Source organism: Balaenoptera borealis (genome assembly GCF_965194805.1).
Source record: "Balaenoptera borealis genome assembly, chromosome: 2".
Lineage (NCBI taxonomy): Eukaryota > Metazoa > Chordata > Mammalia > Artiodactyla > Balaenopteridae > Balaenoptera > Balaenoptera borealis.
Window position 1 is genome coordinate 96720727 of NC_138867.1, and position 26576 is coordinate 96747302.

Genomic DNA, 26576 nt, shown 5'->3' on the forward strand with positions numbered 1-26576 from the left:
ATGTATTTCAGGGCCCTCTTAGCATCTCAGATGGAACCAACATTTGCCAGGAATGTTTTCCCTTGTTTTGATGAGCCAGCTCTGAAGGCAACTTTTAATATTACAGTCATTCATCATCCAAGTTACGTGGCCCTTTCCAACATGCCAAAGCTAGGTAAGTAATGTTTCCTGTCGTTGTATATGTATACATGTACCTATATGTATATGTGTGTATAGACATACATAACATATAATTACATATACACATATACATATGTATATATAATGTTATATATGATATAATTATGTAATACGTTTATCTGATTATATATTTATATATTTGTATTTATATGAATTATATATGTGTATATAAATCTAACTCTGTAATAGATTTTATATCAGTAGATTTCCTAGGCAGTGTGCTGAGAGTGTGTTGTGACTGTAGTATAGCATAACCAGGGAGGGCAGTCACATGGGATATTGCATCAGTGCGCACATCTTGGTGTTGGTAAATCCTGATTCTTTTTGTATTAGGAGCTGAGGACACTACGCTGTTCTCATACATTGGCAGCCTGTCTGCCCATTAATCTGGGCTTCAACTATTGATCATTAGTGATGACAAGCTAGTGAACTTGGTCTGAATCTGGTACATAGATGTGGGTTTGGTTTGGTTTTGTTTTCTGTTTTGTTTTTGGCTCACAGTCGTTTTTTCTTTTGATTGAATTGGCATCCAATTTCTTTTAATTCAGAGATTCCTCATAAAAATAAAAATTCTTACTTTTTTTTTTGAAACTCAGAACATCTAACAACACTGGCCCTGCACTTCCGATGTGCCAGTGATAGTTGCCGCTGAGAAGGGGCTACCTCCTGCAGACCAAGCCCATGCCCCCGCCTGCCGTGGTCCCCACCACTCCCTGTTAGTGTACACCAGCCCGTTCACATCAAGTACCTGGCCCTCCCAGGCATCTGAGTTTGTGATTTCAGGTTTAAAACCCGCAGTGTGACTCCACTGAAGACCTGCCCGAAACCTGAGAATGGCAGAATTGTACCTTGTTGACCTCCCATGGGCCTGGGAAACTCTAGATTAAGTGCTGAGAGAGATGGGCTGAACCAGGAAACAGTCGTGGATGGGAAAGAGAGGAGGTAGCTCATGGGCCTAGTTTACAGTGCCCATAGATTTGCCCTCCATCCAGACCATGTTATTCAAGGTGCTAATTCAGGACCGAGATACTATCCTTAGGCCTTCCTAATATGGTCTTGATAGCTTGGGGGTAGACAAATCCAAACTGCTGCACTCTGGGGAGGAGTTGGGAAGAACTAGCTGGGTGACAGTCGACTTGACAAATTATTTCAAAGGTAGATAGTTGTGCTTATTATTGCTTATTTACAGTGATTTGGACTAAAATCAATTTCTCTAGGTCAGTCTGAGAAAGAAGACGTGAATGGAAGCAAGTGGACTGTTACTACCTTTCACACCACGCCCCACATGCCCACTTATTTAGCCGCCTTCGCCATCTGTGACTACGAGCATGTCAGCAGGACTGAAAGGGGCAAGGAGGTGAGTGAGGGAGACCCTCCAGGTAAGGGGACATTTGTACTGGCCACGGACCGCTCAGGCACTCCTGCATCAGGGGCTGTGCCTACATACCCCACCGTCCCCTCCTGGATCTCCCCCAAGCCCTGTTACCACTCTCAGCGCGGACTTGCAGAACGGGATGCAACGGTTCCCACTGCGGTTCTGCGGACGGGTTTCTATGGAAAGGCTGTCCATTAAGCCCACTCGAGGCAGGTTCTGAGCCCCCCCCACTTCCCGGGCTTTCGCTGCCTTTCGGAGTACAGGAGAGAACAGGGAAAGCGGCCACACTAGCATCTGGAAGCTCAGGTTTACCTGTTGTTTACTTCGCCTACATCCTACTGCAGCCTTGAAGCCAGGGTGCTGCCCAAAATGTCTAGCAGCCACTATGACACAGACACCAAACAACCCAAACTGACACCAGCTGGGACAGCTGCTCTGGCTGAAATGCTGCAGGCAGGTTAAGCATTATCCCTATCAAGGAGCAGGTCCGCTGGGTTCCTCACCTCCGGGGCATGAACACTTCCCTAGAGTTGTGTAAGTAGGTGCTCTGTCCTGAAACACCCAGTTTTTCACCCAATTATACTCTCTTTACATAATAATCCTTTAGGGAAATATCAAGGTTATTGTAGCAGTACTTTATAGACTGGTTCACTCCCTACGCTAGAGTGTGGAGGTAAGTAGGGCCAGTGCCTTAGGCCCAGTTCTTTCTAGTAGGATCGACTTCACCGGGCTGAGGAGAGTCAGGCCCTACAGCAGGCGGAGGCTCTCTCCTGGGCCCATGAACTTCCAGGCTTGTGCCATTGACTTGTGGAGGCAAGGAAGCTGTGGATGAGCCAAGTCTGTCACCAGGGGGAGAATCGTTCAAAGCCCCTCCTCCTAAGGATGAATTAATAATACCGTGTTAGATGCAAACAACAGCTCATTTTCCTCAGCTGTTGGCTACAGCCTGATTTCCCTTATTGAATAATCATTGGTAGATGCTTCATATCCACAGATATAACATGAGCCAAGTCAGATGTTCATGGTATATATTGATAAAATCTACTCAGGCATGATGTGGAAGCCCATGGTTTGTACCTGGCATGAAGGAGTGGGCCCGGAGCTCACGAGTGACCCAAGGTGACTGTTAGCATCCTCATCTCCAGTGGCTTGTTGCTCTCAATGCTGCTGCACAGTGAATAATTCTTATAAAGGATCATACCTGTTTCTTCACGAGAGATCACCCTGGAAGGAAAGCCAGCTGCCACAGAAAGCAAAGAGGAAATGGAACATGCCTAAGAAAGTCATGGTCTTAGCCAGAAACTTGAAATTTGGGATGAGTTTATCAGTGGAATGTTGCATTTGGCTCTGGCTCAGCTCTGGGAAGCGAAGGAGTCCACCATATACTCTACAGGGAACCAGACTGTACTCTTGGAATAACATCCAGACTCTACAAAGATGACTCATTAAGTAAGAGATAAAAATTTAGTGAAGTTGAAAATGCGGTTCATGCGTGGCATGAGGATAAACATAGGACACGCATAACTAAGGTTGGAAATAACATATTTTGAGTAGAATTTATCACACGTGGGCATGTGTAAAGATATTCCACTCTTAGATGTTGAGGTCTGCTGTGTCTAAGGAGGGCCACAAGGACACACTGGTGGGCTAGGTGTAACTTGTTTTTTTTTAAAGATAGTAGTCATCTTTTCTTTTTAAAATTTATTTATTTATTTATTTATTTATTTGTGCTGTGTTGGGTCTTCGTTTCTGTGCAAGGGCTTTCTCTAGTTGCGGCGAGCGGGGGCCACCCTTCATCACAGTGCACGGGCCTCTCACTATCGCGGCCTCTCTTGGTGTGGGGCACAGGCTCCAGACGCGCAGGCTCAGTAGTTGTGGCTCACGGGCCCAGTTGCTCCGCGGCATGTGGGATCTTTCCAGACCAGGGCTCGAACCCGTGTTCCCTGCATTGGCAGGCAGATTCTCAACCACTGCGCCACCAGGGAAGCCCTAGGTGTGACTTTGAAGGAACTTTATGGCTGCGTTCCCGAAACGTTCTGCACCTGTTTGTGCTCCTCGCTGCCCTGCCTCTTCCCCCACAGCTCGGAATCATCATTTGCCTCCCTTTTGGCTTAAAGAGTGGTTGTTTACGGGAGGAGCTTTGTAACCTGGAAACTTACATTCAAACATTAGTTGTTACTGCCTTTTTTTCCCCCAAGACTACAGTTAATTTGCACACATTATCCTGAACGTGGGGAAAGGTGACTGTTATTTCCACTAAGTAGCGTGAGCTCTGGTTTAGATGTCTTCCCGACCTTGCCGTGGAGGCGAGAGCTTGAGAAGGGGCAGGTACGGGTAGCGTTAGGGGCAGGGCGGAGTCCTGGACCCCTCTTTCCCAGGATAATGGGGCCTGGTGGGGAGGAGGCTGCAAGGAAGGAGGGGCTCCAGGCAGGAGGCTTCCAGAACAGGTGGGTGCATTTTGTGAAAGGGGAGCGTTCCTGAAGCCCTCAGGTAATTCAAAAGTCACTTGATTCAAGACAAATTCTCCAGCAGAAGTAAAAGCCAAGTCAGGTGAATGTGGTCTTGGAGGTCAGCAATCTGCAGATATTGTTGTGTTGCTTTTCGTTTTCTTTGCATTTTCTTTAACGTTTTGCAGAGAGCTCTTTCTCAAATTAACTGTATTCACATCAGTATAATTATCTAATTCCCTCCTCGCTAACTTTCATTCTAGGGTTATAAGTTTCATACGTGTTTTTTAGCTAACACTAACAACTCCATTTAAAAGTGCTCAGGTGGCATTGGGGATACCATGACTTCATATTAAAATACCAATGAATGTTAAAACAACATCACATTAGTCACCAAAGTCACACCAACAAGTTCAAATGCCCAAATGACAGCACGGTTGTGTTAAACTAACTAAACACGGCAGGGATTTCTTTTCAGGTACTAAGGAGGAAGTGTCATAAACAGAGAATATAATTCACTTGCTTCAACAACTATAAAGTCATAAGACTTTTGATGAACTTTTTAAAATTAAGGAAATTAACCTTATTTCAAATTTGGAAAATAAGATGGGACTATTCATGTTTTCTTTAGCAAACCATTTTAAATTTGCATGATTCAAATTTGCTTAATATATTCTACACTGTTTAACCCCTACTAACTGCCCAATTCTGGTTTGAATCATTGGAACTATGTCCTGAAAAGGGAAGCAAGGATCCAAGGGACCCTTTTACTCCAGCATAAATTGACATTTTCTGTGGGGGTAGATACCATTCCCAGGATTATTTTTGAACTACAAAATTTTACCTGTTATTGCAGAAGAGTGAAATAACACACTTTCTGAGGAACCACTGTTCTCAACTTAGTGAATAGCCTTAGTGAATTAGATAATTATACTGATGTGAATACAGTTAATTTGAGAAAGAGCTCTCTGCAAAACATTAAAGAAAATGCAAAGAAAACGAAAAGCAACACAACAATATTTGCAGATTGCTGACCTCCAAGACCACGTTCACCTGACTTGGCTTTTACTTCTGCTGGAGAATTTGTCTTGAATCAAGTGACCTTTGAATTACCTGAGGGCTTCAGGAACGCTCCCCTTTCACAAAATGCACCCACCTGTTCTGGAAGCCTCCTGCCTGGAGCCCCTCCTTCCTTGCAGCCTCCTCCCCGCCAGGCCCCATTATCCTGGGAAAGAGGGGCCCAGGACTCCTTTCTCATTGTGTGGACACATTCAAATGTTTTATTATGCAGCTTCCTCTGAAAAGGTAAGCCTTTGGCTCCAGAGCATCAGGGAACTGGAGCCAGCAGGCTGCCACTTTCCAAAAATCACTACTGCTTTTCCTAATCACCGCTTAATTGTTTCTGTTTAGATACGCATCTGGGCCCGGAAAGAAGCCATCGCAGCTGGAAATGCAGACTTTGCTTTGAACATCACAGGTCCCATCTTCTCTTTTCTGGAGGATTTATTTAATATTAGTTACCCTCTTCCAAAAACAGGTGAGGCATCTTCCCTTACAATGCATTTGATTTCCTATTATGGGGGCCCTGGGTTGAGATCAAAAGGTACCTAGGCGGGCCTCCAAGAACCCATTGGCACTTTGCTATTTTTGCAGTTTCGGAGTTAGCCCCGCGCTGGCTTCCCATCATTATGTCCTACACCTTCCTAAACACACAGGGGCCTGTCTGTTCTTTCTCTGTATCGTTCCGTGTGACCAGTAAGTGCTCGGAGAGCTCCCTGGCTTTAGATCCCTCCTGGGTACTCACTGGCAACTTACATCCTCCAGACCCTGTCTTCTCTCTTGCATTCTGTCCTTTCCTCTCATAACGTGAGTGTGCAATGCAGTGTTCTGCATCCTTTTAGCCGCTTGTGTGAGTTACTCCAGTTCCCTTTAGTAAGGTTTTGTTGGTTTTTCAAAAACTATTCTTTAGCTGTGAGTCATTGGATTAGGACCTGGGGGTCCCATCTGTGAATTTTTGTTGTATAAAATTGGGATCATGTGTGAACATAATATGATCCTCGAAGGAATATGTAAACATTTTATTTCTCATAGATCTGTATGGAATGTCCTTAAAATTATGTGAGCCACTCAGCTCAGAAAGTTGCTCCATGTTTTTCCTATCAAAATTAAGGGTATCACGTAAGTGTTTTGTTTCTCTGACAGGTTAGTTAGTTGAAGTCTTGGGGAAAAGTATGTTTGGCCTTTCCTGGCATATAGTAGAAGGAAAGTGGGGAGTAAAAATTGGGGAGCTCAAGCCTCTTGAACCCTGGGAAGCCAGGGGCTCTGCAGCTCAAGCCTTCTGGCTGAGGAGGGATGGGGAGTGCAGGAATGGTGACTAGCCTTGGCCCCCTCACGGATCCCAGAGGTGATACCGTCATTTAGAAAGTTGGGGGGTGGCAGGAATCTGGGCATGGTGACCAACTTCTGGCACTTCTGCGGCTGGAAGATCTCAAGATAAACCTTGTCTAGGCAAGCAAATTTCCATTTGTCTTTATTTAGATAAGGAGAAGTCCAGAGTTATTCTTGATATCCTGTTCTGTCAAAGCATCTCCGCCATCCAATTAGTCACCTCCTTATTATCTCCACATCCATCCACTTCTTCCCATGCCCCTCATTCTCCCTAGTTTACGTCACCAACAGCTTGACCACAACAGCTCTCACTTAGTTTCACCACCTTCGCTCTTGTCTCCTCCAATCCATCTTCCACACTGAGGCCAGAGGGATTTTTCCAAAGCAAAATCTGATCATGTTACTGTCCTCTAAAACCTCTCTGTGGCTTCCCATTTGAGGATAAAGTCCAGGCTTTTAACAGTTTCTCAGAGTAGGAGGGATGCTCTAACACCATCTCTATCCTCTCCTACACTTTCATCTTCCTCTCCTCTCCTTCAGGCTCTTGCACATGCAGTTTGCACATCCTGCCATACCTTTTACCCAACAGGTTGATTCTTATATTTCTCAACTCAGTGCCCCCTCCTCCAGGAAGTTTTCCCTGACTCCATCTCTCACGCTTCCACAGCATCCTGTGCGCCCCTGCATTCAAGCTCTTGACCTACTAGATCCTAATCATCTCCCCCAGTAGGTCGAGGGCAAGTTGCGGGTCAGGATCTGGACTGTCCTTTTTAAAGTACTCTCAGAGCCTATGACAGTGCTTCTCTCAGAGTGGTAAACAGCAAACATTTTTTTTTTTTTTTGGTGGAGGAATAAATATATGCAATGAGTTCAGTAATTCCATGTAAATTCTGGCTAGATTACCAACTCTTGGAAGTCAGGGTTATATTGGCACTTTTTTTGTATCTTTCATAGCATCTCAGCCAATGTTGCTCTATGAGCACACACGCAGGTGGTGCTTAGTCAAAACCGCATTTTGATAGATGATTAAAATAAGGAGTTTCTCTATTACTGCATCTTTAAGAGAAAGATAAACTAATGTTTCCTAATTACTTTAACTTTTGGTTGAGTCATTTAAAAACAAAAACAAGAACAAACAAACACACAAAAAAAGCAAGAGAGCCAAACCTTCCCTATCGGCATTTCCCACATACGCCTTACCCTTTACTCTCAGTGAGTCAGGTGAAAAGCCTTTTTATTTATTTCTTCCATGGTGTTCTTTTAGCTTACCTTCTTGTAGCTTGCTCAGTTGAATTCTAAGCCTCAGAATCTAAACCATGTGTATATATCTGTTACATAGAATAACATTTTTTCTTTCTTTCTGCTCTTTTTTTATTTAAGTATAGTTGATTTACAATGTTTCAGGTGTACAGCAAAGTGATTCAGTTAGATACATATCTATTCTTTTTCAGATTCTTTTCCATTATAGGTTATTACAAGATATTGAATATAGTTCCCTGTGCTATACAGTAGGTCCTTGTTCTATATCTATTTTACATATAGCAGTGTGTATCTGTTTATCCCAAATTCCTAATTTACCCCTTTCCCCCTTACCCCTTTGGTAACCATAAGTTTGTTTTCTGTCTGTGAGTCTATTTCTGTTTTGTAAATAAGTTCATTTGTATCAATATTTTAGATTCCACATATATGACAGTTGTCTTTCTCTGTCGGACTTACTTCACTTAGTATGACAATCTCTAGGTCCATCGTATTGCTGCGAATGGCATTATTTCAATTTTTTTATGGATGAGTAATATTTCATTATATATATATATATATATCCACACACACACACACACACACACACATTCATCTGTTGATGCACATTTAGGTTGTATCCATGTCTTGACTATTGTGAATAATGCTGCTATGAACATTGGGGTGCATGTATCTTTTCAAATTAGAGTTTTCGTCTTTAGAACAACATTTTTTTTTCTGGTGTTGCTATCATTTTAATTCACTCTGTTTAAAGTCAGAAGTGGACTGAAATATCAAAATATTACAGAGATGATAGAGTTGGCTGTTTGGGTTGTTGTAAGTTTTGAAAGAAAAAGTGGCATCATGATGCTTTTAGGAATAAATATGGGCATTTGAGATTTGCAAACTTTTAAAATAGCAACTTCCCTTTTAAGTTTTTATTTTACTCTTAACTTGTAACTATACCAGGCTAATGATATGTATTGTACATCCCAGCATGATCTGTATTTTTATAGTAGTAAAACTCAAGTACAATATAAATCATAAAGCAATGAAATAATGACCATAATCAATTAGAAGCTACTGAGTAAATGAGAATCACCTGTTACTTTCCTAGGTGCTCTGTGAATGCAGAAGAAGTAGATGGCTGAGGCTCTGTTCAAGTAGCTCAGTTAGGGAGATAGCTCCTACGTGTTAAAAGGAAAAGCAACAAATTGCTAAGTATGAGATAACGTACTGGCTAAAAAAGAACCCTTAAAAGAAAGAGGATTGATAACTGGTAATGGGAGTAGCCCAAATATATAAAGAACACCTACAAATAAATAAGAAAAATAACAATAGAAAAAAACAAGTAAAAGATATATGAATAGCTGTTTTACAGAAAAGGAAACAGATGTGACTAATAAACTTATGGAGAGATACTTAGCCTCATTAAGCAATCTGAGAAATGAATATCCAAGGCCACAGTGAGGCACCATTTCATACCACTCAGTTGTCAAAGAGTAAGCATTCTGACAAACGCCAGTAGAAGGTGACATTGTTGAAGGGAGTATCAGTTGTTACAACTTTGAAACTTATTTGTTATCTTACAATGTTGATCATTAGAATACCTTAAAACTCAGTAATTCCATTGCTAGATATACCCCAAGAGGAATTTGAGCACATATGTGCCAGAAGACATGTGCAAGAATGTTCATAGCCACGCTTTTCATACTAGCCCCAAACTGAAAGCAACCAAAGTGGTCACCGATAGGAGAATGGATAGATAACGTGTGGTTCATTCACACAACGGGAAACTATCCAGCAATGAAAATGAAACACTCTTTCTAAAGTTTAAAAACAAAAGAAACCTAAACAATATAATATTTAGGCAATATTATATATAATATTAGCAACTACATATATAGTCCCTTGCTTTTTCTTAAACAATGGAATTATAAACACCAAGTGCAGGATAGTGGTGAATCTCTGGAAGAATAAGCTAAAGGATGAGTTGAGAAGGAGCACAGAGGAAGATGTAAGTCAGCTGTTCGCAAATGTTACCGTGCGTTGGAATCACTTGGAAGGCTGGTTAAACCACAGATTGCTGCTCCTGACCCCAGAGTTTCTGATTCAGTAGGTCTGGGGTTGGTCCCAGAATTTTTATTTCTGATAAGCTCCCTGGTGGTGCTGATGCTGCCAGTCTGGAAATCAGAATACAAGTTATTAATAATAATCTAAATTAGGCACAGGCAAGCAATCAAATCTGGCCCACTGCCTATTTTTGTATGGTCCATGAGCTAAGATTGGTTTTTACAATTTTAAATGGTTGAAAAAAATCAAAGGAAGAATAATATTTTGTGATACATGAGAATTTTATAAAATTCATATTTCAGGGTCCATAAATAGTTTTATTGCACCACAACGTGCTTATTTGCTTACATAGTGTGTGTGGCTACTTTTGTGCTGGTATGCCTGAGCTAACTGTGTTACAGAAGACATATAGCCCGCAAAGCTGAAACTATCTACTAATCTGGCCCTTTACGGAAAAAATTTGCCAACCCCTGTTCTAAAGGGTACGTGGTAGAGTCGTGGGTTTTGTATTATTATTTTAAAATAATGAATTCATCATTAAAATAAAATAAAACAGGGTCATGTGTGAAGAAACATGAATTCTTCTTACTCCAGTTGTATGCATCTGAAGTAAAGAAAAAACAATTTTTTTAAAATAGTCATCAGGGTTAGTTAGAAATGGCTTCTTAAAGTTGGTTAGATTGGACCACAAGTATTGGTGGCATTCATAGACTGAGCAGAGGATTTCCTGGGATAGCAAAGAGCTCCAACAGAGAAAGACTCAGTGGTTGTAGAGAACAAAAGGGATTGGCTTGAGTGGGGTAGAGCAGTCTTTTGTGAGGAAAGTGGGTGGGTTGCTGGGTAGGATGGGTGCAGGTGGAGGAAAGGATAGATAGAAGAATGGGAGACCTAGGCTGAGGCAACTAAGTATACCCAAAGATAAAAGAGCATTACCTGGTGGAAGCTATGTATCCTCTACCTGGATACGCTTTACTACGTACTGTCAACTTCAACCAAGTGTAAAGTCAACTTAAATTACTGAGCATAGCACAGCATAAAACATTCATTAGGCAAATGTAGCATGGACTGTAGGAATGATATTTCTTACATTAGCAAAAGAAAATTTTAAGACTTGTTCTAGTTTTAGAAGCAATAATGATCACACTGTCGAAAATGTGGAAAGATAGGGAAAAGCACAAAAAAGAGAAGCAAAATCTCCTGTTTTGCTACCATGCAGAGATAATCATGGGTAACATTTTGGTGTATATATTTCCAGTGTCTGTCTTTGTCTCAGTCTCCACCTTTCTTTGTATTTGCTTCTTTGTTTTTAACAAAAATTATACCCTGGAATTGATACTATTCTTTGGCTTTTTTTTTTTTTAAGTTAACAGTATATAGCAACGTGATCCAGATAACTATTCTTTTTTATTGTCATTTTAAGACATAGGATGCCTACGTATCAGTTTGACAGAATAATTTATTTAATCCTCAGTGGTTGAACATTTGGACTGATTTTCCCTTTTTGGTGGTGGGTGCTGCTTTTTTTTTTTTTTTTTTTAATTAATTTATTTATTTATTTATGGCTGTGTTGGGTCTTCGTTTCTGTGCGAGGGCTTTCTCTAGTTGTGGCAAGCGGGGACCACTCTTCATCGCGGTGCGCGGGCCTCTCACTATCACGGCCTCTCTTGTTGTGGAGCACAGGCTCCAGACGCGCAGGCTCAGTAATTGTGGCTCACGGGCCCAGTTGCTCCGCAGCATGTGGGATCTTCCCAGACCAGGGCTCGAACCCGTGTCCCCTGCATTGGCAGGCAGATTCTCAACCACTGCGCCACCAGGGAAGCCCCGGTGCTGCTTTTAAAACACTAAAGAAAACATAAGGAAATGTTTACAAATATCCATGCTACTTGCCTTAGTAGAAATTCCAAAAGTGGAAAGGGTAGGAACATTTTTAAAGGTCATGAAGCATTTTGCTGGATTGCTCCAGAAAAATTGTACCAGTTCACACCCTTGCCAAAAGGCTATGTGTCAGTTTTCCTATACTTAATTTATTAATTCTAGCCAATACTAATTATTAATCTTCTCATACATTTGAAAGATTAAGTTATATCATTGTTTTAATTTTTGTTTTTGATACAAATGAAGTTGAACATTTTAAGAAAGATTTTTGGCTGTTTGATTTATTTCTTTCGTGAGTTGTTCACGTTTTTGTGTTTTCTTTTTTATTCATCAGAGTTCTTTAAATATTGAAAAAATATTGTCTAGTTGTGATATATGCTGCAAATATTTTTCCCAGTCCATGTTTTGCCTTTCAAATTTGTTTGTGGTGTTTTTTGGTGAACTAAAATATTTGATTTTAAATAGACTTTATTTTTTAGAGCAGTTTTAGGTTTACAGAAAAATTGTGCCCAAAGTGTAGAGGGTCCTCATATACCTCCTCTCCCTCCCCTTGTCCCCAACCCCAGTTTCTCCTATTGTTAACGTCTTACATTGTTGTGGCTATTTTTAAAATTACAATTGATGAACCTGTATTGATACACTTTTATTAACTAAAGTCCATAGTTTACATTAGAGTTCACTCTTTGTGTTGTACAGTTCTGTGAGTTTTGACAAATGTATATAGTAATGACATGTCTCTACCATTACAGTATCATACAGATAGTTTCACTGTCATAAAAAATCCCCTGTGCTCTACCTATTCATTCTCCCTCTTTTCCCCAAGTCCCTGATAACTACTGATCTTTTTACTGTCTCTATGGTTTTGCCTTTTCCATACTGTTATATACTAACTGGAATCATACCATGTGTGGCTTTTTCAGACTGGCTCCTTTCACTTAGTGACATGCATTTAAGTTTTCTCTGTGTCCTTTCATAGCTTGATAGCTCATTTCTTTTTATCACTAAATAGAACTCTGTTGTATGGCTGTACTACAGTTTCTTTATCCATTCACCTATTAAAAGACATCTTGATTGCTTCCAAGTTTTGGCAGCTATGAATAAGACTGCTATAAATATTCATGTGCATGTTTCTGACATAAGTTTCTGACTCATTTGGGTAAATACCTAGGATCTCAATTGCTAGACTGTATGGTCAGCCTATGTTTAGCTTTACAAGAAACTGCCAAATTGTCTTCTGAAGTGGCTGTACCATTTTGCATTCCCACCAGCAATGAATGAGAGTTTTTATTGTTCCACATCTTCTCCAGCATTTGGTGTTTTGTTTTGAATTGGTGTGTCATGGTATCTCATTGTCATTTTAATTTGCAAATTCCTAATGACATATGATGTTGAGCATGTTTTCATCTGTTTATTTGCCATTTGCATATCTCTTTAGTGAAGTGTCTATTTAGATCTTTTGCTAATTTTGTAAAGTTATTTTCTTATTATTGAGTTTCAAGGGTTCTTTGTATATTTTGAATACAGGTCCTTTATCAAAAGTATTTAATTTTCATATAGTCAAAACAGTTTATTTTCTGGCTCTGTCTTTGGTATGTCTTTAAAGCCTTCTTTCCCCTTAAATTATAAATATTCACTTGCATTTTTCTTTCAGTAATTTTATGATTTCATTTTGAGATGTTTGTATCTGGAAGTCTCAAATTTTGAGGAAGAGATGATTTCATTTTTCCCTCCATTTAAATCCACTTAGATATAATTGCTTTGCCTACTTTTGACAACCGTGCAATGGAAAACTGGGGACTGTTGATGTTTGATGAGTCATTATTGTTGCTGCAACCAAAGGATAAACTAACAGAAAAAAAGACTGTGATCTCCTATATTGTCTCCCACGAGATTGGACATCAGGCATGTGGTAAAACGTTCTTTCTTATTTCACATGAAAATATTCTCTAGCTGCTGTACCAAAAGTAGCGACCCCCCCAAACCCTGCTGTACACCAAAGTTTAAAAATTATTTGAAAAGTGGGTCGCTGAAAGAAAACAAGGAAGGATCTGTGTAATCAGATCCTGGGTGGATTTGAACTACTGGTGATAAATCACAGTGACGAGAACTTAAAGAACATTCGCAGGTCATATATTTATATCCAAAGAGTAACTGTGTTCCACAAAGTTCTCTTCAGGAAAAGTAAGCCAAGCAGAGCTATGATTATTTGCTTTCCATTCCATCTTAAAATAGAGATATTCAAAAAAGTCACTGCAAGATATCCGCATTTCATTAGCAGATTGTTACAAACTTTTTTTTTTTTTTTTGAGAGAAGTTACAAGTTAAAGGATTATAGTCAATATACTAGTGTCAGTGAGGTGAGCAGTAATTAATCCTGGAGCTGCATCCCCAAAGGTGATGTAAACAGGATTTATTTCATTAGATCTATATGCTTTTATGCTGTGATTTTAGAAGTTTAGTTATTTGATTTGATGGAGATTCTCACATCTGCATTTTGACCTTTATAAATCAAGTTTGTCAAGAAAGAAGTCATCTAAACTATGAAATTGTTATCTTTTTGTTATATGGACTCCTAAGAAGTTTTGGAGAAGAGTGATTTACTGGGATTGAATAACACCCTGTTACACAGTCAACACATACTTTCACAAGTTTTGATCAGTCACCCAAAGTGTCATTTTTTTAATTATAGCCTAAATGACACATTGTTTTGGAATACAGGCTGCTATTAGTACGTCACAGCTGTTATATAAGAATTTGGTTAAATACCAGGATGTGGATTTGTTGGTTTTGGAAATTATTGTGTTTTTCTTTCCTGATTCTGTTTATCATCTGTTTGACACTTTCTTTCTGTTAAGCTCAAATAGAAAATAATTATAGCTGTACCACTTTGCAGAACATATGAATACTTGAGTGATTTTTACATGGTGCAGATCAAATCATGTCCTGAAAACACAATCACTGCTTACAGCAAGATCCTAATGTAGTCTGTTTAGAGTATACGGTTCTGTAATTAGTAGGTGCTAAGTAAACTTTCAGGACTTCTGCTTTAACTTAACTTTGGGGCAAAGTGGACAATTTGAGAACTGCTACTCTAGCTTAACTTATTTTTTAACATCACAATTTTAAAACAAAAATTGCTTTCAGTCATTGGATGTGAAATGATTTTAGAAGAAATGCATGACTGACATCTCTTCATGTTAAAACAACAACGTCATTTTGGGGTCCTGTTTTCAAGTTTATCATTGATAGCAAAAAGCACTTAATTTTGTCTTTGACCTTACATTTATTTCACATGCAATTACAATAAATATTACTTAAATTGAATTTAAGAATTTTTTTTTCCCAACTCCAAAAGTGGTTTGGAAACTTGGTTACCATGAATTGGTGGAACAATATCTGGCTCAATGAAGGTTTTGCATCTTATTTTGAGTTTGGAGTAATTAACTACTTCAATCCTAAACTCCCAAGGGTAAGTAGTTTGTTAATTATAATTTTTTTCCCTTAATTATAAAAGTAATGCATGTTTATTGTTGAAAGTGTGTAAAATACAGAAAAATAAAAGGAATATTAAATTATCTGTAATACCAGAGATGATCAATTTTATCTTTTTGGTATGTTTTCTTTTTCCAGACTTTTATTATTATAAATATTCCTAAAAGAGAATTACACAGAAATGTGTAATACCCTTTCTACTTCATACTATATCAAGAGCATTTTCACAAATCATTAAATCATTTTTGAAAACATGATTTTTAAGGGTTGCCTAATATTTTATCATATCACCTTATAAGGTGTATCTATGTAATATTTCCCTACTATAAGATTTTAGGTTATTTTCATTTATTTCTACCTAGACTAAATTTTAAAGCGCTTGTAATCAGTAGTCTATGGCTTTAATGATAAGAATATGCTATATTATATATTATAAATATATATTATGTTACATATAATACAGCTGATATTACATATAATACTAATAGCTGATATTGTATCTATTATAGCTGATATTCTTTTGCTGTTTTGAGTAAATAGTAGTATAGAAAAATAAACTTATGGATATGCAAATCTGATTATTTCAACTGTAAGTTATGTTTCTAATATTTTATTTCGAGTAATTAGGTAGTGCTTTCAGAATGGCATGATAAAGCCAAATTGACTTTATTTGATTTAGGTGTTTAAATGTTTAGACTTAATACCATCTTTTGACACAGACCTCACTTTTTCACTCCGAGCCAGGGGTCCTTTCTCCCCCTCTGTTCCTGCGTCCTGCCTCCTGCCATCCCCCTGATTCTCAGAGCTGCTCTTTCTGCTGCCCTTTGCCAGCCTCTCTCTCATCTCCCCTCCCAAGTGTTTCCAAGGCTCAATTTTTGGCCTCTTTCCTCCCTTCCCTACCCTCGCTCATTCAGAGTACATTGACATTTGAAATGCTGATCTCCACTGGCCAGATCTTCTTTACAGGCTAAATTTATTCACTTTGAAGGAGAGTCTAAGATTGTGTTCTTTCTATTATATTGGTTGTAAATTTTCCCTCTATGAAAGGAGGGAGATGGTAGGTAGATATTTGGTTTTTGTTGACTAAAAAGTTGGCAGAATAAAAAGTTGACAGACCTCTCTTGGCACCCCAGAAACTTAAAAAAAAAAAATCCTTTTTTACCTGTTTGTGAAATTGTAGTTTCTGGGAAGCACTGATGTAGCAGCCTCTTACTGCCCCAGTTCCATGCCACCCACTCTGCCCTTTGCAAACATCCTATAAAATGCCCACCATCACATAGTCCGGCCATTCTGCAGTACCTCTGCTCTTCCTCCCCTGGATTGGACATCATGATATAGATCAGCAGAATGAAGTATTGAAAAGTTAATTGACTCGCCCAAGGTCATTTGCCTGATTGAGGCAGAACTGTGATTACATTCCAGTTACCTGGGTCTAGTCTGAAGATGAGGATAATGATGATAATAACAATAATGCTGTATTTACCATTCACTGAGTACTTAGGATTTATCTGCCTGGTAGTGTAAGTTCTATACATATATCATCTTACTCAATCTTCAAAATAATCCTATGAGTATAGTTGTTATCTTTTCTATTTTCTATTGAGGAAACTGAGGCATAGAAGCATTAAGTAAGTTGTTCAAGGTCTCACAGTTATTAAAGGTCAGAGATGAGAGTCAGTTCCAGGTTTCTGTAACTGCAAAGCCCATGCCTTTAACCACTGTGCTCTGCAGAGAAAACACCTGGGAGTGTTCTCGTTCTCAAGGAGCTTATGGTGTGTGTGTATATGTTCATTATATGACTCTTTTCATATACATAAACTTTATACACATACAGTAAATCTCAGTTGTCTTCAATAGTCCTTTCCATATACTCTATACCTACAAAATTGTTTATATCTCTCTTTTATAAAGTAGCATCTACACATGGTTAGTGTCATCTATAACTGTTTTTGAAAGCATTTGGTTGTATTCCAAATTAACTCTGTGCTGAGAGTAAATATGGAAAGAAATTGCATTCCCATAAAACAATTAGATTCACCCTGTATGTCCTTAATTGAATAGACTATACTATCAACATCAGTCAGTTACCTCTTAATGCAACTAAAATGGCTAAGGTATTACCATAACTGGAAACAGTGATGAAAACATATTACTAATGTTTTTGAAGCTAAGATGGTAAGATTATCCTCTCTTTTACCATTTAGTTATTTCTTTTTATCATTGATTCTTTTTTTGTTTGTTTTATTTATTTTTCTATACAGCACATTCTTATTAGTTATCCATTTTATACATATTGGTGTATATATGTCGATCCCAAACTCCAAATTCATCACACCACCACCTCCACCCCCTCTGCTTTCCCCCCTGGGTGTCCATACATTTGTTCTCTGCATTTCTGTCTCAGTTTCTGCCCTGCAAACAGGTTCATCTGTACCATTTTTCTAGGTTCCACATATATACGTTAATATACGATATTTGTTTTACTCTTTCTGACTTACTTCACTCTGTATGACAGTCTCTAGATTCATCCACGTCTCTACAAATGACCCAATTTCATTCCTTTTTATGGCTGAGTAATAGTCCATTGTATATATGTACCACATATTCTTTATCCATTTGTCTGTCGATGGGCATTTAGGTTGCTTCCATGACCTGGCTATTGCAAATACTGCTGCAATGAACATTGGGGTGCATGTGTCTTTTTGAATTGTGCTCTTCTCTGGGTATATGCCCAGTAGTGGGATTGCTGGGTCATATGGAAATTCTATTTTTAGTTTTTTAAGGAACATCCATACTGTTCTCCATAGTGGCTGTATCAATTTACATTCCCACCAACAGTGCAAGAGGGTTCCCTTTTCTCTACACCCTCTCCAGCATTTGTTGTTTGTAGATTTTCTGATGATGCCCATTCTAACTGGTGTGAGGTGATACCTCGTAGTTTTGATTTGCATTTCTCTAATAATTAGTGATGTTGAGCAGCTTTTCATGTGCTTCTTGGCCATCTGTATGTCTTCTTTGGAGAAATGTCTATTTAGGTCTTCTGCCCATTTTTGGATTGGGTTGTTTGTTTTTTTAATATTGAGCTACATGAGCTGTTTATATATTTTAGAAATTAATCCTTTGTCCATTGATTCATTTGCAAATATTTTCTCCCATTCTGAGGGCTGTCTTTTTGTCTTGTTTGTAGTTTCCTTTGCTGTGCAAAAGCTTTTAAGTTTCATTGGGTCCCATTTGTTTATTTTTGTTTTTATTTCCATTACTCTAGGAGGTCGGTCAAAAAAGATCTTGCTGTGATTTATGTCAAAGAGTGTTCTTCCTATGTTTTCCTCTAGGAGTTTTATAGTGTCCAGTCTTACATTTAAGTCTCTAATCCATTTTGAGTTTATTTTTGTGTATGGTGTTAGGGAGTGTTCTAATTTCATTCTTTTACATGTAGCTGTCCAGTTTTCCCAGCAGCACTTATTGAAGAGACTGTCTTTTCTCCATTGTATATCCTTGCCTCCTTTGTCATAGATTAGTTGACCATAGGTGCGTGGGTTTATCTCTGGGCTTTCTATCTTGTTCCATTGATCTATATCTCTATTTTTGTGCCAGTACCATATTGTCTTGATGACTGTAGCTTTGTAGTGTAGTCTGAAGTCAGGAAGTCTGATTCCTCCAGCTCTGTTTTTTTCCCTCAAGACTGCTTTTGCTATTCGGGGCCTTTTGTGTCTCCGTACAAATTTTAAGACTTTTTGTTCTAGTTCTGTAAAAAATGCCATTGGTAATTTGATAGGGATTGCATTGAATCTGTAGATTGCTTTGGGTAGTATAGTCATTTTCACAATATTGATTCTTCTAATCCAAGAACATGATATATCTCTCCATCTGTTGGTATCATCTTTAATTTCTTTCATCAGTGTCTTATGGTTTTCTGCATACAGGTTTTTGTCTCCCTAGGTAGGTTTATTCCTAGGTATTTTATTCTTTTTGTTGCAGTGGTAAATGGGAGTGTTTCCTTAATTTCTCTTTCAGATTTTTCATCATTAGTGTATAGGAATGCAAGAGATTTCTGTGCATTAATTTTGTATACTACAACTTTACCAAATTCATTGATTAGCTCTAGTAATTTTCTGGTGGCATCTTTGGGACTCTCTGTGTATAGTATCATGTCATCGCCAAACAGTGACAGTTTTACTTCTTCTTTTCCAATATGGATTCCTTTTATTTCTTTTTCTTCTCTGATTTCCATGGCTAGGACTTCCAAAACTATGTTGAATAACAGTGGTGAGAGTGGACATCCTTGTCTTTTTCCTGATCTTAGAGGAAATGGTTTCAGTTTTTCACCATTGAGAGTGATGTTTGCTGTGGGTTTGTTGTATATGGCCTTTATTATGTTGAGGTAGGTTCCCTCCATGCCCACTTTCTGGAGAGTTTTTACCATAAATGGGTGTTGAATTTTGTCAAAAGCTTTTTCTGCATCTATTGAGATGATCATATGGTTTTTATTCTTCAGTTTGTTAATATGGTGTAACACATTGATTGATGTGCATATATTGAAGAATCCTTGCATCCCTAAGATAAATCCCACTTGATCATTTTGTATGATCCTTTTAATGTGCTTTTGGATTCTGTTTGCTAGTATTTTTTTGAGGATTTTTTCATCTATGTTCATCAGTGATAGTGGTCTGTAATTTTCTTTTTTTGTAGTATCTTTGTCTGGTTTTGGTATCAGGGTGATGGTGGCCTCATAGAATGAGTTTGGGAGTGTTCCTTCCTCTGCAATTTCTTGGAAGAGTTTGAGAAGGATGGGTGTTAGCTCTTCTCTAAATGTTTGATAGAATTCACCTGTGAAGCCATCTGGTCCTGGACTTTTGTTTGTTGGAAGATTTTTAATCACAGTTTCAATTTCATTACTTGTGATTGGTCTGTTCATATTTTCTATTTCTTCCTGGTTCAGTCTTGGAAGGTTATACCTTTCTAAGAATTTGTCCATTTCTTCCAGGTTGTCCGTTTTATTGGCATAGAGTTGCTTGTAGTAGTCTCTTTTGGTGCTTTGTATTTCTGCAGTGTCTGTTGTAACTTCTCCTTTTTCATTTCTAATTTATTGATTTGAGTCCTCTCCCCCTTTTTCTTGATGAGTCTGGCTATGGCTTATCAATTTTGTTTATCTTCTCAAAGAACCAGCTTTTTAATTTTATTGATCTTTGCTCTTGTTTTCTTTATTTCTATTTCATTTATTTCTGCTCTGATCTTTATGATTTCTTTCCTTCTACTAACTTTGGGTTTTGTTTCTTCATCTTTCTCTAGTTCCTTTTAGGTGTAAGGTTAGATTGTTTATTTGAGATTTTTCTTGTTTCTTGAAGTAGGCTTGTATTGCTATATACTTCCCTCTTAGAACGGCTTTTGCTGCATCCCATAGGTTTTGGATTGTCGTGTTTTCATTGTCATTTGTCTCTAGGTATTTTTTGATTTCCTCTTTGATTTCTTCAGTGATATCTTGGTTACTTAGTAACGTATTGTTTAGCTTCCATGTGTTTGTGTTATTTACGTTTTTTTCCCTGTAATTGATTTCTAATCTCATAGCGTTGTGGTCTGAAAAGATGCTTGATATGTTTTCAGTTTTCTTATATTTACTGAGGCTTGATTTGTGACCCAAGATGTGAGGTATCCTGGAGAATGTTCCATGCACACTTGAGAATAAAGTGTAATCTGCTGTTTTTGGATGGAATGTTCTATAAATATCAATTAAATCTATCTGGTCTATTGTGTCATATAATGCTTGTGTTTCCTTAGTAATTTTCATTTTGGATGATCTGTCCATTGGTGTAAGTGAGGTGTTAAAGTCCCCCCACTATTATTGTGTTACTGTCGATTTCCTCTTTTATAGATGTTATCAGTTGCCTTATGTATTAAGGTGCTCCTATGTTGGGAGCCTATATATTTATAATTGTTACATCTTCTTCTTGGATTGATCCCTTCATCATTGCGTAGTGTCCTTCCTTATCTCTTGTAACATTCTTTATTTTAAAGTTTATTTTATCTGATATGAATATTGCTACTCCAGCTTTCGTTTCATTTCCATTTGCATGGAATATCTTTTTCCATCCCCTCACTTTCAGTCTGTATGTGTCCCTAGGTCTGAAGTGGGTCTCTGTAGACAGCATACATATGGGTCTTGTTTTTGTATCCATTCAGCGAGCCTGTGTATTTTGGTTGGAGCATTTAATCCATTCACGTTTAAGGTAATTATTGATATGTATGTTCCTATTACCATTTTCTTAATTGTTTTGGGTTTGTTTTTCTAGGTCCTTTTCTTCTCTTGTGTTTCCCACTTAGAGAAGTTCCTTTAGCATTTGTTTTACAGCTGCTTTGGTGGTGCTTAATTCTCTTAGTTTTTGCTTGCCTGTAAAACTTTTGATTTCTCCATCGAATCTGAATAAGATCCTTGCCGGGTAGAGTAATCTTGGTTGTAGGTTCTTCCCTTTCATCACTTTAAATGTGTCATGCCACTCCCTTCTGGCTTGTAGAGTTTTTGCTGAGAAATCAGCTGTTAACCTTATGGGAGTTCCCTTGTATGTTATTTGTCGTTTTTCCCTTGCTGCTTTCAATAGTTTTTCTTTGTCTTTAGTTTTTGCCAGTTTGATTACTTTGTGTCTCGGTGTGTTTCTCCTTGGGTTTATCCTGTATGGGACTCTGTGCATTTCCTGGACTTGGGTGGCTATTTCCTTTCCCATGTCAGGGAAGTTTTCGACTGTAATCTCTTCAGATATTTTCTCGGGTCCTCTCTCTCTCTCTTCTCCTTCTGGGACCCCTATAATGTGAATGTTGTTTAATGTTGTCCCAGAGGTCTCTTAGGCTGTCTTCATTTCTTTTCATTCTTTTTTCTTTATTCTGTTCCACAGCAGTGAATTCCACCATTCTGTCTTCCAGGTCACTTACCCGTTCTTCTGCCTCAGTTTTTCTGCTATTGATTCCTTCTAGTGTATTTTTCATTTCAGTTATTGTATTGTTCATCTCTGTTTGTTTGTTCTTTAATTCTTCTAGGTCTTCGTTAAACATTTCTTGCATCTTCTCGATCCTTGCCTCCATTCTTTTTCCAAGGTCCTGGATCATCTTCACTCTCATTATTCTGAATTCTTTTTCTGGAAGGTTGCCTATCTCCACTTCATTTAGTTGTTTTTCTGCGGTTTTATCTTGTTCCTTCATCTGGTACATAGCTCTCTGCCTTTTCATCTTGTCCATCTTTCTGTGAATGTGGTTTTCGTTCCACAGGCTGCAGGATTGTAGTTATTCTTACTTCTCCTCTCTGCCCTCTGGTGGATGAGGCTATTTACGAGGCTTGAGCAAGTTTCCTGATGGGAGGGACTGGTGGTGGGTAGAGCTGGCTGTTGCTCTGGTGAGCAGAGCTCAGTAAAACTTTAATCCGCTTGTCTGCTGATGGGTCAGGCTGGGTTCTCTGCCTGTTGGTTATTTGGCCTGAGGCAACCCAATACTGGAGCCTACCCGGCTCTTTGGTGGGGCTGATGGTGGACTCTGGGAAGGCTCACACCAAGCAGTACTTCCCAGAATCTCTGTCACCAGTGTCCTTGTCCTCTCAGTGAGACACAGCCACCCCCTGCCTCTGCAGGAGACCCTCCAACACTAGCAGGTAGGTCTGGTTCAGTCTCCTATGGGGTCACGGCTCCTTCCCCTGGGTCCCGGTGTGCACACTACTTTGTGTGTGCCTTCCAAGAGTGGAGTCTCTGTTTCCCCCAGTCCTGTTGAAGTCCTGCAATCAAATTCTGCTAGCCTTCAAAGTCTGATTCTCTAGGAATTCCTCCTCCCGTTGCCAGACCCCCAGGTTGGGAAGCCTGACATGGGGCTCAGAACCTTCACTCCAGTGGGTGGACTTCTGTGGTATAAGTGTTTGCCAGTTTGTGAGTCACCCACCCAGCAGTTATGGGATTTGATTTTAATGTGATTGTGCCCCTCTTACCATCTCATTGTGGCTTCTCCTTTGTCTTTGGATGTGGGGTATCTTTTTTGGTGAGTTCCAATGTCTTCCTGTCGATGATTGTTCAGCAGTTAATTGTGATTCTGGTGCTCTTGCAAGAGGGAGTGAGAGCACGTCCTTCTACTCTGCCATCTTGAACCAATGTCCCCTTATCATTGATTCTTAATCACTCTTTTCTGAGTGTACATTTCTCAATCCCATGTAGAGCTGAGTGAAATATAACCCTTGCCAGAAGAGTATCAGATCCTGGAGCTTGAGAATATTGCCATGAGCTTTGTTTTTTAAAAGCTTAAGGCCCTGTTTCAATGATCTTTGAGAGATCAAATCTTTGGCTTCCTTTTAATCTAGTCATTGGATTGAAATTGAGTAAAGAGCATCACAGAACCATATGCAGAAACAGATTTCCATTTTTTCTAACTGGTCTAATTTCAGCTGAAAATTATTAAAGTACGAGATGAATGGGTCATGGTCAAGGATCCAGAACATTTCAATTGGTTTCTTGATCTCTGAAGCTCCAGCTCTGACATTGCTACTCACTGACGTTTTTCCGCCCCTCTTCTGCCTGGTCCAAGGAAGCAGCAGTCTCGGTGGAGGGAAAGGGCACATAAGGGCCTTGCAGCCTGTCAGATCTCGCTATGTTTTTATGATCACTGTAAGCTGAGGCAAGTAGCTGAACATTTCTGAGTTTTCGTTCCTCATTTGTAAAATAAGTTTTATACAGTCATTCAATAGATTATTGAGTATCTAACAGGCACTGTTGTGACAGCCACCATTTTACTAAGCACTCATTATGTGCTTATAGAGTACTGCGCAAGTACATTATCTGACTCAAGCCTCCAAACAACTCTGAAGAAATAATAATAATAATATAATCACAGTAGTGGTTAACCCTTACTGAGCGTGCTCTATTTGCCAGTCACAGTGCTAAAAATTTTATGTAAATTAATTTAGACCTGATAATAATCCAGTGAGGACAGTGTTGCTTCCTGCATTTTCAGAGGTGAAACTGAGTTTCAGAGTGATGAAATTGGTTGCCTTTTATGAGTGATACAACTCCTAAGAGGCTGCAGTAGGATTCAAACCCAGGCAGCTCAACTCCAAAGCCTGTGCTTTTAACCACAATGATATTCCATACAAATTTATTATCATAAATACTGTTATATTTCTTAGGATAATAGTAGATTTAATAGAAACAGGTTTTGTTCTCTGGGATCTCACACCTTGCAGGAAGAAAGTAATGGTGAGTTTCTAGACTCGCTTTATCCAATCACTGTATGCAGTAGCTAGATAATGTTTTTTAAAAAGCTGGTATCACTTTTTACGTAGAGTTTCCCTCCAGGAGTGGAACAGGCTGGGATGAGCATCACCTTATGGGAGGCCCAGAGTAGAAAACCTGAGGGATGTTGAGGAAGAGGTGTTCGTCTCATTAGTCACAGTTACCTTGTGTGATTCTGATGAAACCAAGAAGATTATGTAAAACCTTATACCAGGCAAGCAGAAGAGAGACAGGCAATCCATTCTGAGAGAGAAAACCCCCACAAAATATGGAAAACGCTATATGTACAAAAGTGTTCATTAATATATTTTTTATAACTGTAAAACAAAACTGGAAGCAACTTAAATGCCTAACTAATAGGGAAATGATTGTCAACTATGGTCCATTGACATTATGGGGTATTTTGCAGCTGTGTATTTATTTATTTTAATGTTTTGCTTTTGCAAAAGTTATATCTGCAGTACTTTGAAAAGAAGAAAATCATCTGTGATTTGACCACCCTGTGATAACCATGATTAAGGTTTGGTTTATTTCTTTCCAAGTTACGTTTATTTCACTTACAATGCAGTGGCCATTATTAGGAATAGTTACAAAGACAAGACAGCAAAATTTCTAAATGAATACTATAATAAGTAAATTAAAAAGGTTGTTTTTACAAATATGAGAATAAATAAATAGATAGGAAAAAAGATTGGAAAGAGCTGGACTAAACATTCTAATGGGAGTTATTGTAGGGTGTGGGCTTATGGGTGTTTTTTATTTTTGCTATTTTCTTCATTGTGTTATGGGTCAACAGTGCACACTCTCAAGAGCTCTTGGGTGTTAAATTAGTAAAATCTATACTTAATGAATAAGGTCAGACTTAGGCAGATGTCTCCTCTAAATCCTTGCTTCTCAAAGTGTGATTCTCTAGCAACATCAGCATCACCTGGTATTTTATTAGAAATACAGTCCCCAGCCCAGACCAACTGTTAGAATATGAGTTTGACAAAGTCCCCAGGGGATCCTTGTTGACATTAAAGTTTGACATGCATTGCTCTAAATGACAGGCTTTCTCATTTGGGGAAGAGCAGAGTTTGATGATAGCTTAACCAAAGTATTAATAAATCTAAACATAATGTGCTAATAGGAGAGGGTTGATTGGAACATTGGCAAATGGAAGTGGGGCAGAGTTTGAAAATTTATTTGACACTGTTGAGGGGTGAGAGAGTCAACTTGGGGACCCCGGCAAGAGTCACTAGGGAGCTGAGACTTCATGTAGATTACCAAGTGCTCGCCCGGCTCTCCAGGGTATGAGTAAGCTGTCCCTGTAGCTTCTCCACTGCTCTTTCTTTGGCTCTGTCTTCCCAGGTACCTCTTGACTATTCTTTGGTTTTCCTTCTAGCTTTCCTTCAGAAAGAAATGGCCCTTGTCATGTGTCTAAGAGAGATCTAGTCTTTTGGGTAGTTCTGTACTTATTAAAATATAAATAATTGCCATCTCTTCATGCATGAGTATCCAGTCTGTGGATTTATTTCTAATAATTAATATTACATCAGCATCATTGTGAATTTGTAAATCTGGCATGCTTTTGGTTTATAAATGTCCATGTAACAGAGACTGATAAATTTTAAGGGATTGCTAATAAAATTACCAATAAAATTCTAGAGGGTTAAAACCACCTAGAGATGCTGTTCCCTGGAGGACCTGTCTGGGTGGCCAGGAACCTCCTTAGGGGAATGTAGATGTCTCTCTTGGCAACCACATTAACTTTTGTAATTGATTTTTTTTTAATTGAAATAAAAAAGGATACTAAATGGGAAGGAAAGTATCCTAGAGTTTTGTTATTCAAGGAATCCTAACTTATTTGGCCCATTGTAGCCCAAAGAGTACTTCTCAATTATTGATTTTTCCTTTCTTCAGTGTTAGTTTTTGAAAGTATTTTAGGAACATTGAACTTGGTGTTTCTGTGACACCTCAGAAGTTAACGTGGCTCAATGTTTTCCTTTTAGAATGAGATCTTTTTTTCTAACATTTTACATGGTGTCCTCAGAGAAGATCATGCCCTGGTATCTAGAGCCGTCTCCATGAAGGTGGAAAATTTCACAGAAACCAATGAAATAAACGAGCTCTTTGACCTATTTACTTACAACAAGGTAAAATCAGTTACACATTTACATTTGTTATGCACTCTTGCAGAAAGCTACATAAAATGGATTCTAAGGGTCCTAGACTAATGTACTACTACACAACTTTGGTACAAAAACCTTAATATTATTC

General features: G+C 38.7%; 1 protein-coding gene across 2 annotated transcripts in view; it reads left to right on the plus strand.

Annotated features, from left to right (window-relative positions):
- LVRN (laeverin) overlaps nucleotides 1–26576 on the plus strand; it is a 164618-nt gene that overhangs the window by 111811 nt on the left and 26231 nt on the right. For both annotated transcript variants that reach the window (XM_082375682.1, XM_082375681.1), the window contains 6 exons: nucleotides 12–154; nucleotides 1398–1537; nucleotides 5413–5539; nucleotides 13322–13476; nucleotides 14930–15043; nucleotides 26309–26452. In XM_082375682.1, coding sequence (XP_082231808.1) covers nucleotides 12–154; nucleotides 1398–1537; nucleotides 5413–5539; nucleotides 13322–13476; nucleotides 14930–15043; nucleotides 26309–26452 — 823 coding nt within the window. The remainder of the gene's footprint in view (nucleotides 1–11; nucleotides 155–1397; nucleotides 1538–5412; nucleotides 5540–13321; nucleotides 13477–14929; nucleotides 15044–26308; nucleotides 26453–26576) is intronic.